The following is a 13973-nucleotide window of genomic DNA, read 5'->3' on the forward strand; positions in this document are numbered from 1 at the left end:
TGAGAAACTCCAGACTACATCAAACGAGGATGAGTGTACGGCACTGATTCACCTCGGGTTGGACAGGGACAAGCAATGGCTGCCTACGGGGAAGGAGCAGTGAGTTCTCTCAGTCAGTCAGTGGGAGCACCTTCCCACCGACCTCCCCCGAAAGTGGAGGCACCAAGTCACGTTGTTTTATTCTGAATCACTTGTTCTTACCCTCCCCCAAGTCCTACACCAAGGTCTACCTGACTTAGCCTTTCTCTATGTGTTTAAAATAAGAGTCACTGCAGGATCCTCGATGTCTATGGCACATCCCTCTTCTCTGGAACGTTATTTCAGAAAATGTTATTTCTTAGTATGGAAGAACTGCACATGTTTAACATATATCGCATTATTTGCCATGGGGGGAGGGGGAATTTTTGGAACACAAGGTTTTGCAAGGGTCGAATACTGAAAACTACCTATGATTGGGTCTTGAAAATAAAAAGCTTTAGCAAGAAAAAAGAAAGGCTGCAGTTTGAACTCGGATTAAGCGCCACATCATTTGTAATAATCTTTGTGCTGAATGTCCATTTCTGAGCCATCACCGGCGGGACACAGGCACGTGCCCAGGTTGGGGGTTATGTGCCAGTCACAGGGATGCCACGCCCATTTCTTCATTTCCAGTCGCGGCAAGAGAGGAAGAGGAAGGAGAGGAGGAGAAAGGGAGGAGGAGGGAACAGGAGAGGAAAAAGAAAGAGGGAGAAAGTAGGAGAAGAGACAGACAGGGGGAGGAGGAGGAGGTCTCGGAGCAGATTGTGACTCCATTCCCTTCTCCCTAAAGACATGTAAACACTGTTCAAGGATGGGATGTATAAACAATGAGCAGAACCACTGAACCTCCGCAGAAGGCGAGGGGGCTCGGAAGATTCTAGATCGAAAGTTAGGACCTCAGACAGCATCTAGTCAAAATCCTTTTACAGAGGAGGAAATCGAGACCCAGAGTAGTTAAGGAGCATGTCCGGGGTCACACAGCACTGGGATTCTAGGTCAGGTTTTTTTAAATCCAAATTTTCCACCTTCCTAGGAAACCACTCAGCATTCCAGGTAAGAGCATTATAAACCGGGGTGCAAGGAGCCCTAAAATATTGCGCAGAAGTACGCCTACTTAAGAGATTTGTCAAATAAAGGAAGGCGTTCCGGGATGAAAGGTCAGAGGTCAGAGGTCAGATTCTCCAGGATGGAGAAGCAGCACAAGTGTGCCTTGATTAGGGTGAAAGGGGGAACAAATATTCAAATAGAATAAGTTGCAGGACATTTTCGGATCTGAATTGACGGCAGAGGGAGAATCCTCATCCCGGAGGTCCCTAAACTAATGAGATCGGTTCCACAGGGCACTCTTACAGTCCTGGAGTTGGGGGGTCGGACGGGAGGTGAGGAGCGGGGTGAGGGGAGAGCCGGTCCCAGGGGGGTGGGGAGACACCAGAATGACGGGGGAGGGTCTCCGGATGGAAGAGGGCAGGGGGATCGGAGCAGGGAACGAAGGCTGTTGAAGGGAGAGGAAAGCAGCGAATATGGGAGCGAGTAGGGAGGCGCAGGAAGAAGGGCGTGTGGCGAGGAGAACGGGCGAGAATCCGAGGCGGGGAGGACGGGAGGACGGGAGGAGGACACGCGGCTGGAGAGGATGGAGATGGGCTGAGGCTCCGGGAGGACCCCGGGCGGGCGCAGAGGCAGCCGGAGCGCTCCGCCTGACAGAGTGTGTGGAGGCGGGAAGAAGCTCGGACCCGGGTTAGAAGGTGCAGGGCGTAAACCGAGGCAGAGCAGCGAGCTTGCGGAGGAGAGGGACGTGGCTGAGCAGGAAAGAGGGGGTGTAGGGGTGCAGCCAGAGGGGTGGCTAGAGGGCCGGGGAAGGGATGTGGCGGCAGAGCTGGAGGAGCCGGGCGCAAGGAAAGACCGAAGTCAGCTCGGGCCAGGAGAGCCGACCTGGGAGGGAAGGGGATGTGGGGGCGCCGGGAGGCGAGGCCGCCGATTTGGGCTGGGGGCGGGGGAAGCCTCTGATTGGTAGCCCGGGTGGTATGACGCCACGTCCGGCGGGGGAAGCCCTGCCTCGGTTTCTGGAAAAAAAAAAAAAAGTCTCCCCTCCCTCGCCCCCCAACACCTCCCCCACTCCAGCTCCCTTTTTGCAGGTGGCGCCGCCGCCCCGAGCCCAGAAGCAGCGCGCCAGGCTCGGGGCAGGCGGCAGCGGGCACTTCTCCCCAGTGTCTCCGCTCCGCCCCCTCCTCCGGCCGGACCCACGCGGCTCCGTGTACCCCGCCCCCACGAATGTGCAGTCCCGAGCTCGGGCCGCTGTCCCCCTCCCCCTGGGGTCGTGAGATCTGCCCCGGAGCCGAGTGATCCCGCGCCGCCCGTGGCCACTGCACTCCCATCTCTTTCTCCAGTTCTCCGTCCGGCGGGGCGCGTGTGCGCCCCCGAGACCCCGCCCTCCCCCCCACCCCCGGCTGCATCCCCGCTAGCCCGGAGTCGCCTCTCCGGGAGGGAGGGGAGGAGCGCCACGGACGGAGGCGGACACCGAGCGGCCGCGGGAGAGAGCGCGCGGAGCTCGGCGCATCCCCAGCCCGGCCCACCCCAGGCCCCGCCCGGCCGGGGCCCGCCCTGCCCTGCCCCGCCCCGCCCCCGCCTCGCCCCCGCGCGCCGGCCTCGCCGCCGCCTCTCCACCCCCTCCCCTTCTCCTCCTCCTCCTCCCCCTCTCCCCTCTCCCCTCAGCCGAGGGGGCCGGGCCGGGGGTGGGGCCGAAGGTGGGACCGAGCGCGAGCGCTTCGCGGCTGCCGCTGCTGAAGCTGCTCGCGCTGCCGCCGCCGCCGCGGACTGTGCCTGGCTGGATCTGCGCCGGCCGAACTCGCCCCGGGCTTTTGTTGTCATCCTCCTGCTCTCCGCCGCCTCCTCCTCCTCCTCCTCCTCTCCCTCCTCCTCCTGCCCCGCTGCCTCCGCCGCTGCGTCCTCCGCCTCCTCCTCCAGGCAGCGAGCCCGGCGCTCCGGGACCTTGGCTCTGCCCTTCGCCCGCCGGACGGCTGCGGGGCGCAGCGGGGGACAGGCGGACCGGCGCGCGGACAGCAGGGCGGCGGCCGGCCGGCCGGCCATGGATCTCCTCGTGCGGGGCTGCTGGCTCCTCTGGGTGGCCGCCGCCGCCTCGGCCCGCGGGGAGCCGGGGGGCAGCAAGAGCAGGAGCTGCGCCGAGGTCCGCCAGGTCTACGGGGCCAAAGGCTTCAGCCTGAGCGGCGTGCCCCAGGCGGAGATCTCCGGTGAGTGGGGCCATTCATTGTGGGCAGAGTGGGGGGGGGCGGCAGGGCGGCAGCGGCCCCCCCCCCCCGGCGGGCCGGGGGTGCGGGGGGCACCGGAGGGACAAGAACCGGGACCCTCGTTCCGGCGCAGCCCCCGCCCGGGCGCCCGCCGCGGCTCGGGGGAGAGGGCAGAAGCCCGGGGCACGTCCCTGTCGGGGTCTGGGGCAGGTGGGCAGGGGACCGGCCGGCTTTTCCAGCGTCCCCACCCGCCCTGCATCCCAACGTCCTCCTCCCCGTCCTCCCCCGCCGGGGCCGCTTCGGAAAGTTCTCCCGGCTCCCACCGGGCAGTCTCCGGGCTGGAGAAAAGTGCACGGGAGCGGCGGAGGTTCGTGATGGAGCCCGAGAGGCCGGTCCCCGGGAGCGCGGTCCTCCTCCCCCCGGCCCGGGGCCCCGGGGGCGGACGGGGCTGGATCCCCTCGGGCGGCAGCGGCCGCCGCCGCCGCCCCCAGAGGGGGCCAGTTCTGGGCCACCAGGGGAGGGGGCTCGGGAAGGCGGGAGCAACAGCGTGGAGACAGAGGATGGGGGGGAGGTTACCGCTAGGAGGACTTTCTCCTGCCCGGGACCGGGAGCAGACCCAGCGGGCAGCGGCCCCCGAGAGAGGAGGCTCTGGCTTCTGTCCCGGGAGAGGGAGATGAGGGGGAGGGGGAGGGATTTTGTTTTTGTTTCGTTTCGGATTTTGTTTTTTGTTCTTTTTGAGAAAGCCGGAGATGAGGAAAAGCGAAGCGGGACTTGGGAAATGCTGGTCTGGGTGGGTACGTTAGTTTGTATCGTGGTTCCTATAGCCGAAATAAGGCCCCTCCTAGCGGAGTGCAGCCCGGGGGGCGGGGGAGGGGTCCCGGCCTCATGGCTCGCAGCTGAGGGCCATCTGCCCCGCTCCTGGGCTGGGGGAGACGCGGCTCCAGGCCCCGGAGCCAGAGGCCGGCAGAGCCGCCCCCGAGAGCAGCCGAGGAGCAACTGTCACTTCTGTATAAGGAGCCGTCCCTCAGCCACCCCAGGCCTCTGGCGGCGCGCCCCTGCCCTCGTCTGCTCCCGCGGAAGGCGAAGCCGGACCGGGCGGGGAGGGAGGGGCCGGGCGGGGGGGGGGGGGGAACCTGTTGAAGGCAGCCTGTCTGTGCGCCGCGGTGCGCCGCGGACTGGCCAAATTCGGGCTTTCTCCACGGGGGCTGGTGCAGGTGTCTCTCCCCAGTGGGGGGGAGGGGGGACTATTCCAGGATTGCCACCTGTGAGGTAGAGACCGGCAGCGAGGCTCGGCTTCCCTCGTGGTAAAATGAGCCAGCCGGACTTTGAAGTTCCAGCTCTGACGTCTTTCCAGCCTGTAAAAATAACACTGACAGAATCGGGGATTCGGAGTTCCAAGGGAGCCCATTTCTCCAACCCTGCCTCCAAAATGAGAGGATGAGGGCCCTTCCGGGGCCGGTCTGGGGTCTGGGGGGGCAGTGGCTGGAAGGGTCCCCAGGAGGCCCCTTCCCTTCTCCCAGCATCCCCGGTGCTCACAGGAGGCTGCCGGGGTGCCCTCCTATTAGCCCCGCTTGCACTCTCCGGTACGGGAGCCTGGAAAGACCAGGGGGAAACGATTCCTGTCTGAAAACCCTTCCCGAAGCATCGTGGTGGATAGAATCATCTCTGAGCCTTTAGGAGTGCCTACTGTGTGCGACCGTCCGAGAACAAAAAGGAAACTCTGCCCTTAAGAGGGGGGGTGCCTTTAAGAGATACTGCTGATTTATATGTGCTTTTTAGGAGCACCTACTATGTGCCAAAGCATATAAAGACAAGAAGAGGGAGATGCAGTCACCGGGGTTTGTGCCTTTAAGAGATATTGCTGGTTTATTTGTACTTTTTACCCCCTCTAGGAGTACCTACTATGTGCCAAAGCATATAAGAACAAAAAGGAGCTGGAGATGCAGTCACTGGGGGGTTGTGCTTTTCAGAGCTGGTTTATTTGTGAAGTTTTCACCCCTTGTATGTCTGACGATTTTAGTAGCAAAAGTCTGTTTGTAAGTGGGTGATTGGCCTTTGAACTCTTACTGGTTGAACGTGGAGAACCCTTGCCAGATGCCCCCTTCTGCTGAGAGCAGTGAGATTACAGGACAGAAGCTTAAAAAGAAAGGGCAGCTTCTGACCAGTGAATTCCGGTTCACTGTGAGACTTTAGTCTGGACCCTTTTAATGCTAAGTTCCCAGCTGGACTAGCGGGGCTTTTCTTTAGCTCCTTTTCTGCTTCAGACTCCGAGGGGTGGGGAATCACTTAAGGGAGATCTCAGCAGAGACATGTGTGTGTGATTTCACATTCTAAACCCAGTGAGCCCTATAATAGGACTCCATCTCCACCCGATTTTGAGCAGGGACGGGCTCTGTCTTTGTGGCAAATATCTGCCCATCAGGCATTTCTGCTTAATAAGGAAAGCTGATTGCAATAGCTCAGAGATGAGCTGTCTGTCCTCTACTTGGCTTCGGAATCGGGAGGGGGAATTTCAGCCTGGCTCTGTTTAAAAGCCGGAGTAGTCGGGGTGGAGGTAATGTCAAGTGGCAGACTCTGAGACCTGCCTGCAGTCCAGGCAGGAGACCACTCCCACTTACCCTTCGTGAAACTCATAATGCCAAAGGTTTATCTGTCCCATGGCACCTGAGCATGAACTGTGTTGTGACATTTTTATATTGTTACTGTACTTTTTATGGACTGCTATTTATATGCATATATCCATGTATACACTTTTTTTTTCTCCACACATTTCTTGTTTCCCCACCTAGATCAAATGCCTTTCCATCTCAGAGGAAGTTCATAAAACCAAAGATTTAAAGGTGAAAGGAGCTTAGATGCAATCAAGCCCCCCTCCCCCTCTTGTTTTAGATTTTAAACATGGACCCTTGCCTGAGCTCATACAGCTAGTATCATCTGAAAGGCGATTTGAACAGAGATCTTCCTAATTTCAAGGCTAGTCTCTCCCTATTTTCTTCTTAGACTTGAGTATCTTACAAAGAGTTGACCCCGGTGGGAAGAGCTCTGGTCCTGGAGTCGGAGGTCATGAGTTCAAATCCTCTCTGACGATTACTATCTTTGTGATGATGGACAAATGACTTTGGTTTATTCTGTGATATAATGAGGGGGTGTTGACCAGATTACCTCTGAGATCCTTTCCTAGATCCATGATCTAGGACTTCAGCCTAGATGCAATCTGGGACAAAATCTAGCACAGCCTTTCCTGGTAAACCAGAGGGGGGGCAGGTGGAAAGTGGGAAGAAGGGAGGACATCTTCCTCAAGAACAGAAAACAAAAGCATTCTGGGTCGTCGGTAGGGAAAGTCTATATTGAGAGTCAGAGGTAAGACACGAGACGAGAATCTTGTGACATGAGTTGAGCCAGCTGAGTAAAACTTCTGGTGGGCTGGGAGTTGTGGGAGCTGTTTCAAAATCAGCTTTCTTATCTCTAATTATGCCTGCTTGGAAGAAGGATTCTCCTAGCTGTGAATTCTTAACTCCTTTTTTAGACAAATAATTCAAAGCAGGAGCTGGAAAATCATGACCGAGTAGTAAGTGGCCTTGAAGTCAGAAATCAGTCATTCATGAAGCATTTATTAAATACGTGCTGTATGCCGGGTCCTGTTTTAGGTGGCGGAAGTATGAAGGCAAAAAAAATGAAAGACCTTGCCCTCAGAGAGCTTATGTTCTATTGATTTGTGTACATATAATACAAAATAGATTCCTGGCTTTGGAATCAGGAAGGCCTGAATTCAAATCTGGACTGCAGACACTTAATGGCTCTGTGACCCTGAATAAGTCCTTTCACCTCTCTCTGCCTCAATTTCCTCATCTATAAAATGGGAACAATAATAGTATCAACCTCCAGAGATTCTCATGAGGATCCAAAGTCCACTTAGCACAGTACCTGGCACGTACTAGGTGCTTACCAAATGCTCCTGTCGAATATATAAATATGTATACAACAAATACAAAAATATGAATTGTGGAGAAAGGAGCTAGGTTGAAATCCTCTCTAGCACATTTGCTGTAGGCAGATCACTTGACTTGTTTCAGCTTCAGTTTCCTCATCTCTGAGACAAAGATACTCCGTCATATTTACTTCACAGGGTCATTGTGATATTCCAATATGATTATGACTAATTCAATTTGTAGGCGTTAAAGCACCATACAAATATTACTTTTTAATACCTTCAGAGTGAAGACTCGCTTTGGTAGGAGAAATCTCTGGGCAATCCCAAAGAGTATGACTTCTTCAGTCAAGAGGGATTGAAGGAATGAATCTGTGTGAGGGTTTTCCCTCTCAGAGCAGTGCCCTTGAGAAATGGCGTTCTTATGGCAACTCCCAAAGAGGAGCCCTCACTATGATTTGAGCAACGACAGCATCATTGATCATTGGAATCAATGTGTCGTCTGCCTCGGGAGGACTTCGTTGAAGGACAGCAATCTTTTGAGCATACAAGGGTGGGAGGGGATAATTCAGTCATTCATTTCAACTTATTATCAGTGTGCTGGGGGGTAAAAAAAATGATTCAGTTCCATCTACCTATTCCCCTCCCCCCCCAGACTGTATTCTAGACTCTCCTATGGCATGTGGAAAGAAAGCAGGACTGCTTTCAGTCATGAGACTTAGGTTGAATTCATAGCTATGGTACTAGCTGGGTGACCCTGGACAAGTCGACCCCCTTTTGATCTCCTATAAATAATGTTTGGGCTGACTAACTCATGGTACTGTGGTCTGAATCCTTAAGGTGGTTTAGAATTGTGGAGTGTTGTTGTGAATTCTGCTTTGCTTATTAAATACTTGAGTGGATTATAGTTGGCCATTTCTAGATGAGTAGGTGTCTCTGGTGTAGGAAAAGGTTTTAAGGTCACAGGGGATTTGAGGAGTAGAACTTACCCTGGTCTCCTGAAGGGCCTGGGCAGAGTTAGGGATCATCAGGAAATATTTCCTTCTCTAACAGATTTAGAATCAATCAAAATCTCTACAAAAATCTCTGCTGGATTCTTGAGGGCTATAATGTCCATTTGTCTAACGGGACAGCTGAGCCTGGGAGTCTGTGTAGGGATTAGGGACATTGTGTCATTAAAGCCATACCAGGGGCTTTACTGATGATCAGAGCCTGAAAGATGAAGGCATTTTGTGGGCATGGGACAAAGGTGCATTTTTCATAGAGAGATGCTTATTTGAGAATCTTTCAAGGGAATTTTCTTCCCAGGGTGCAAAGTATCGCTCACCTTATCTCCATAAAAAGACTAGGCATTGCATAAGAAGTTGTCCCTCCTCCTTATCCCATGAGGACTTTTTCAGTTGTGTGAGGCAGCCCCTGTCCAAGCAGAACCCACTTAACGCTATTCAACAGTAATGATAGAGTTAGCTCTTGTTAGATCTAGGCTTTAGAATCTTATCCCATTCTAGCATCTTTTTTTTCTGGAACATTATTACCCACAATGCCTCAGATAAAATAGATAAAGATAAAAGATAAAGATCTTTTGGTTCTGATTAGGTTTATTTTATTTCTTTTTCATGGGATCGTATGGCTAGAGCAGACCTCAGAGGCTATCTAATCCAATCTCCTAACTAAAAATTTTTGAATTATTACTTTTGTATTTATGTCATCTACATTTCCCAATATGACAATTTCTCTCTGGGGCAAGGGGAGACTAACCCCCCCCTCATTTTACATAAATAGAAACTAAGGCCAAAGGAGATTTTCCCCTCTGTTTTAAAATTCTTGTTTTTGCATCACTTTCATTTCCAAATACATTACCCTCTCCAGAGCCCTCCCTTATAACAAAGAGTAAAAAAGAAAGAAGGAAAACAGTACAAGCTATCATTTCCACCAACTCTAACAGTATATGTCATGTCTCACATTCATAATATGTCCCATTTCTGCAGAGAAAGGAAAGGGATGTGTTTTCTTTTCTTTGGGGAGGGGGAGGTGGGGAAGGGAGGCAAGTTTGATTCCTCTAATTATAGTCTTATGGGTTATGTTATTGTTCACACCATTCGTTCCCATTGTCCTTACACTTTCTCTGGCTCTCCCAGCTTCACCGTGCATCAGTTTGCATAAGTCATTAGGCATCTTTTAAAGTGATCCCAGCATCCTTAGAGCAGCCAATCACTGAAAGCCTCCACAGAGTAAATGAAGTAGAACAATGAGCATTTTTTTTTCCACAATGTCATCCATAGATTTGGCCTGCAAATCTCCATCTTCTCTAGGGATACTGTTCTGAGAATCCTTCTACTGAATTACCTGGAAGCGAGGCAGAAAATCTGGTTAAAAGCAATGGCCTTGCAGTCATGGGACTGGGTAGAAATTCTTTGGAGATTTATTATTACCTTAGTGATCTTGGGCTGATGATTTAATTTTCCTGGACCGCAGATTCCCTCCCAATCAAACTGTTAGCCAAGAATTATACTAGATAACCTATGAGATCTTATCCAACTCCAGATCTAGTATATGTAATTCTATATGATCATTTTCTCCATTTTAATTACAAGCTTATTATTGTTATTATTATTACTAATATTATTATTGTTACTTGGTAACAAGAAAAGAATGATTTTTCCCCTCATCCCTTCCCCATTTTTTCCATTTATTATAAAATAGATCATCTGATTTTAGGCAGAAAGGCACTTTAGAGATCACATAACCTAATCCTTTCATATCACTGGTGAAGAGATTAAAAGACCTGAGACAGGAAGGGAATGGCCAAGACCATATAGTTGCTTAGGATCCGGCATTAGTATCCAGCTCTCAGATTGTGATAGTCCTGGATTCAGCCCTTATTAATGTCATTTTTATTGTCATACCTCTTTCCATGGTAATGGTACTTAAAGTATTCCAGCCTGAGGGGAAAGGATTATTAGATTTCACATCCTGAGATCCCTCTCCTATGTGTCTTCCTCCCCACCTTCCACAAAGCCTTGCTGTGGTACCCGTGTTAATCACCCAGGCTGAGTGGGAGGGGAAAGCAGAATCATCACCATAATCTTGCCCAGGGTGCAAGACTGAACTTGACCCAGGATTCCTGGATGTTACCCCTACAAAGCAGACACTGACCTAGCATTTTCTGACTGGCTGGGTGGGTGAGAAGATCATCTAGCTTTAGTGGTTCAGTCAGCTGGGCAGTGAATGAGAGAGCAAGAGAAATCCCTCTCTGGTCCCAGGGATATTAAAAACAGTCAAAAAAAAAGTGGACTTGGTTTGTTGTTGTTGTTGTTTTTATTCTTCTACTCCTTTTGTTCTCACTTGTTTTTGCATCATCTCCATCTCTCAATATATCCCTCCCCTCTCTCCTTCTTCCCATTATCAAAAAGGTTTGGTTTGGTTTTGGGGAGGGAGAGAAAGAAACCAATTCAACCAAACTAATCGATTCATCAACCAAATGCTATCGACTACAGCATTCCAAACCTATCGTCCATCATTGCTGCAAAGAAGGGAAAGAGGTCCATTCTCTTATTTTTGGAAGGGGGCTGAATCTCAGCTGTTAGGAGATGTGGATGTGCCAGATCACAGAGAACAGCAGAAAGAGAAATGGCTTTGGGGTCGATGCACTTGGGATTCATATCCTGCCTGCTGTGCTTTCACCCTGTGTGATCATGGGCAAGTCTATTGGTTTCCCATCTGTAAAAGTAATGGGTTAGAGTTGATCATCAGGGATCAGGTAGAACAGACCATGACTGAAACAATAAAACAGCAATAAGAGACCTTCCAGTTTCACATTCCTCTGAACTCTTCTTCAGGGGCAAGCGTGGTCATTAGAATAACATAGCAGTCCATTTAAAATGTTTTTTCTTTTGTTCTTTCTATTTCTACCGGTTCTTTTCCTGGTTCTGTTTCAAAGTGGGATTTTAATGTCTAATCAACATTAATCCCATTTCTCACGTTCCCATGTGTTGGAGATTTAGAAACAAGATCTGCTTGGGAGGGAGAGATGGTGTGCAAGTTGGGTCTGTGGTGTCTACAATAAAATCGGCTTTCTAATGCATGTCTCCTTTGTCATGGATTCCTGAATTGTGGTGGCTCCCTCTAGTGGTCTTTATTATTCTTGGTCATGGAACTCAACTAAACTTTTATTCAAGTATACACACACACCCCATACCTTCATAAACATCATCATCATCATTATACCTATCATTTACTTAGCACTTTAAAGCTTTCCGTTATATAAGTTATCTTATCTGATCCTCACCATACCTAGAGATGTAGGAACTATTATTATTTCCATTTTTCAAATAAGGAACCTGAGAGTTTAGTGACTTGTGCTGATCTGCCCATCTATGAAGTATCCAGGAAGGATTCTTCCCTGCCTCTGCCTCAGGCTCACTGTTCTGTTCAAATCTGATCTTAAACATGGATTTTTACAGAGTCTTGGAGTTGACAGGGCTCAGTCTGATCTCTCTCTCCATATCCCATTCGGCTTCTGGGGAGGGAGATTTCACACACACACACACACACACACACACACACACACACACACACACACACACACACCCCTTTTCTCAGACTGGCTTTTCCAAGCCCCACACAGAAAAAGTGTCTAATTAAAAGTAGCTTTGTGAAAGGCTGGGATTTTTGTTTATTTGGTTTGTTTTAGTTTGGGTTTTTCAGTGCAGGGTGTCAGATGGGTAACTAGTCATCAGTTAATTTCCTTCTTCAAGTCCTTCCCTAGAGGATTGTGGCCTGGGTCAATCCTTCCTGCCATTTCTCAACTTGACTTTCAAACCATAGTCTCTATTGCATCAAGGAAACCTCTCCATCCAGTGGCTGAGCAGCAGCTGAGGGTGAGTTGGCACTGCCAGACTTCACTTTGGGCCAGTTGCCCTACTAGATGTATCTTTTCTCAGTCGCCAGAGTCTGATGCTTCATCCACTCCAGCCAAGATCATCTCCTTGGCAACTGGCTACACCTTCCCGGATGTTCATTTCTTCAGTTGTCTTGGGCTATGATACAGGGGCAAGAGTACTAGTCTTAATTGTTTCTGCTTCCTATCTCTATATCTGTGCACTAGAATTCTCACTTTTTTTCTTGGATTCCCTGGTTTCCTTCAAGACTAAGTTCAAGGGCCACTTATTGCATGAAGTCCTCCCTGATTGCCCTCAGCTGCTCAAGACAGTGCCTTTATTAAGGATACCTAGAAGTACTTGAGAACTGATAGGTTCATCCATTAGATGATCTTGAATTAGAATGAAGGTGTGAGCCTAGGGGAACCTGTAGGAGCTGAATTCAGACTAGCTAGTTGCGTGTAATTGGGCTTCTGGGGAGGGTATTATTAGTCTGCTCTTCTTGCCCAGGGTTGCAAGTGACCTCAATGCCAAGGCAGTTTTAGAAAAAAAAATCCCCCAGGTGATCTAGCCACTGTGGTTCATCTTGTGGGCTATCTGGAGCCATCCCAGATCCTCGTGGTTGGTTTGGATGATGACCAGGTGTCAAATCTCCACTACCTCCCACTCCTCAGGTGATGCTGCCAGGCCTCAAACACCGCCTTCAGAGCCAGGAGCTATTTCACTGACTGTATAGTTTTGCTCTGCAAGTGTTAAAATCCAGGAATAATAAGCACATAGGAGATATAGGGAGGAGCTAGAAACCAGTTCTAAAACTGGTACCTAACCCAGAGATGCAAGCATTGGCTTCTAGGAAAAATGACTAGTCGGAGCTGGAGCATTTTGAAATGTGGGCAGGTAGGGGGGACACAAATCAAAATTTCACTTAATAGAAAATATGATTGTGGCAGAGCACAATAAGAATGCTTAATTTTATGAGTCAGTGAGGGGTGCGGGGAAGGAGAACTTGCACAAATACAACAATAATAGTGAATCCCAAGGAAATACTAAAGAAGGGAAAGGGACCTGTATGTGCCAAAATGTTTGTGGCAGCCCTTTTCGTAGTGGCCAGAAACTGGAAGATGAATGGATGTCCATCAATTGGAGAATGGTTGGGTAAATTATGGCATATGAAGGTTATGGAATATTATTGCTCTGTAAGAAATGACCAACAGGATGGATACAGAGAGGCTTGGAGAGACTTACTTCAACTGATGCTGAGTGAAACGAGCAGCACTAGGAGATCATTATACACTTCAACAATGATACTGTATGAGGATGTATTCTGATGGAAGTGGATGTCTTCACCATAGAGAAGAGCTAATCCAATTCCAATTGATCCATGATGGACAGAATCAGCTACACCCAGAAAAGGGACACTGGGAAATGAGTGTAAACTGTGAGCATTTTTTATTTTGTTTTTCTTCCCATATTATTTTTACTTTCTGAATCCAATTCTTCCTTTGCAACAACAACCACAAAATTCGATTCTGCACATATATATTGTACCTAGGATATACTATAAGATATTTAATATGTATGGAAATGCTTGCCATCTAGGGAAGGGGGTGGAAGGAAGGAGGGGAAAAAATCAGAACAGAAGGGAGTACAAGGGATAATGTTGTAAAAAAAAAATTACCTATGCATACATACTGTCAAAAATATATATAAATTATAAAATTTAAATTAAAAAAAAACAATAGTGAACCCCCAAACCACTGTTCATAACCTATTATATGGGTTGTCTCCCCTCTCTGTCAGTGTATAGCTGATGTGGTTCCACAGGGTATGCACAAGATACTATTGCTAAGCATTGGAGGTACCAAAATAAATACATAACAATCCCCCCCCACACACACACACAAG

The 13973-nt window shown here is 49.8% G+C and overlaps 1 protein-coding gene across 1 annotated transcript in view; it reads left to right on the forward strand.

Annotated features, from left to right (window-relative positions):
- Nucleotides 1-2743: 2743 nt before the first annotated feature.
- The window catches only part of GPC1 (glypican 1), a 147895-nt gene continuing 136665 nt past the window's right edge, over nucleotides 2744-13973 (forward strand). The window contains exon 1 of the mRNA XM_074264176.1: nucleotides 2744-3263. Within this exon, the coding sequence (XP_074120277.1) occupies nucleotides 3101-3263 (163 nt within the window). The 5' untranslated portion in view covers nucleotides 2744-3100. The remainder of the gene's footprint in view (nucleotides 3264-13973) is intronic.

The sequence above is a fragment of the Sminthopsis crassicaudata genome, chromosome 4 (assembly GCF_048593235.1).
Source record: "Sminthopsis crassicaudata isolate SCR6 chromosome 4, ASM4859323v1, whole genome shotgun sequence".
Lineage (NCBI taxonomy): Eukaryota > Metazoa > Chordata > Mammalia > Dasyuromorphia > Dasyuridae > Sminthopsis > Sminthopsis crassicaudata.